At 46.8% G+C, this 2,253-nt stretch overlaps 1 protein-coding gene across 1 annotated transcript; it reads right to left on the bottom strand.

Annotated features, from left to right (window-relative positions):
- Positions 1–240: 240 nt before the first annotated feature.
- On the bottom strand, positions 241–1,225 carry LOZ57_001840 (uncharacterized protein; the record flags this gene model as incomplete). The annotated part of the gene is made up of 2 exons (XM_049250922.1): positions 241–349; positions 414–1,225. 2 exons carry the CDS (start codon positions 1,223–1,225, stop codon positions 241–243), a joined length of 921 nt encoding a protein of 306 aa, XP_049110506.1.
- Positions 1,226–2,253: the final 1,028 nt, after the last annotated feature.

Raw genomic sequence — 2,253 nt, forward strand, 5'->3', positions numbered from 1 at the left:
TAGTTAAACAACATACCATTGAAATATGTTTTTCCGAGCTGCTTTACTACGTAATACCAACAAGAAATCATAGGCTCAACGCAGTATGAAACTTGTTGGCTTACTTATTACTTGCTTTAATACGACCAGATGTGGTGTCGAAGTACATAAGCCTCGACATAGTGATGAAGCATCCTGGCCCGATTCACAAGCAGAGATGGTCAAAGTATGTCGCGGCAGCTCCTATTTCGTAACATTACCTCAACCGCCAAAGTCATCCAGAACACTTCTTTGTCTCGCTGATGCCATATGCAAGTTTGAAAATCGCGCCTCCGGTAGGCGGAGCCCTGCTTTGACGCTTTCCAGAACCCTGTAGAGAATAAGTATCAATATATAAACCCAAGAGAAATCAAAAGAGCTTAAGAGCCACGAACCACTCAACCCCAACAAACTTGATGCCCTGGCCCCCTACTCGTTTAACTTCCCGTTCAAGTTTGCTCCCAGCAAGCCCCCCTCCGCATCCGTCCCTCCCAGATTTCGCATTGATATTTGGACGGCCGAGGATGACATGGGTAACCTTCCGTCTTTCAAGATAGATAGAAATTTTCGCACCATTATCCACAAGAATCTGCTTGAGCTTATGGTCTGACACCGCGGGAAATGTGGATCCATTGACATAGATAGTAAGGTTCCTAAAGATACCCTTATTTGTGACCGGAGGATGCGTGGATGACGGCAAGGAAATCTCGGTAGGCGTAGCATCCCAACACGCCCGTGGCTCTTGTATTTCAGGGAGCGCCCGGTCATTTCCGTACTCTATACCATATGCATGTCCTGTACGATATTCTTTCGTCTTCCCGACAGTACTCATCACAGCCAACTGTTGCGCGGGTTTTGTTTCGCTGGCCGGCTTCCTGGCCGAGTTTCCTTTCCGAACACCAAAAAAGGATCTTATATCCTGTTTTCCTTGCACTCTCCTCTCCTCGTGCTCGATATGCGTAGGAGTTACCCATTTCCATTCACCATTTTGCCCAGTATGGTTACAGTCTGTTCCTGATTCGTGTTGCGCTGCAAGCTTTTGGGCTCTTATCTCACGCCAGGCAGTACCTGCAGACCGATTCTCAGCTCGTTGATGGCCGGTAGATGACGAATTCCATGGGTCAAAGCGGCTCAGATTTGCAGGGGAGGGTGCTGAAAGGATATTCCGAAGAGACGGGGGAATTTTCGAGCTATTATTGTGGGGCATTCTGCCTCGTAGAATGCTGAAAATCCAGGTGTCGTCGTCGAAGCCAAAGGGGACAATTCTGAAGGCTGCTTGACGCCTTGGCTCCTCAGATATACCCTTAATCCTGTAGAGTACCCTCACATATATAGAGAACAATTGCCTGGAGTCGGGATCCCATCCCATAGGCAGGCAGTTAGTGATGCCAAGATTCTGATATTTATGGTTGAGTTGCCACCCTTCTTAGCTTAGACACGACAACGCGTTTTACAACGCATCTCCCCGTAATTAATTTCTCATCCCACACCTTAGGTGTTAAGGACACAAAGAATCACCTTTGGCCTTAAAGAGTGTGCATGCTTTACTCCCATTCTCTGCTCCCCGTTTTCTTTAATGTTTGATGATGCTCCTTGGTTGCCTAGGCAACCACTTCCAGGCAGCCGTCTCTTCTATATTTATGCACAAGACTTGACTGCCCTGTTAACTTGCCATGCAGCATGATATATGCATGAAATTTTTTACTGTCGGTGAGCTACATGGTTATGTGGTTACTGTAGTCAAATGCTCTTAGATGGAGTCGAGCTCTATCTACATGATAACAGGAGCCGGTTGACTGCTCGGTCACCGATACGCACGCGACCGTCCCAAGGACTTCCATGGATCTTGACCACTATCACCCTACTTATCACTGTTTCTCCGCCTACCCTTCCGATTTTACAGCACGGGCGGGACTGCGGTGTCTTCCTTTACCCTGATACTTATGAGTACCATGGCCTTGACGACTTCACCGAGCAACCTTGGATATACGCAGACAAATCTGTGCCTGAACATGTACGATTTGCCTGGGTGAAGTGCTAAAATCCCAATACCGTGTTAAACCTGGGTATGGTAAATTTTCAATGGTTTTTATGGCCCATGGTATTTTTGAAAGGAAAGATGTTGCTCTCATAATTTGGCTGAAGGACATGGAGACAGTGAGCTTGATATTCAGAAGTTGATTGCCAAATCTGTGGAAGAAATCGCACATCTTGTTACCTGTCTGGGTCAATTTA

The sequence above is a fragment of the Ophidiomyces ophidiicola genome (genome assembly GCF_022830035.1).
Source record: "Ophidiomyces ophidiicola strain CBS 122913 chromosome Unknown scaffold_4, whole genome shotgun sequence".
NCBI lineage: Eukaryota > Fungi > Ascomycota > Eurotiomycetes > Onygenales > Onygenaceae > Ophidiomyces > Ophidiomyces ophidiicola.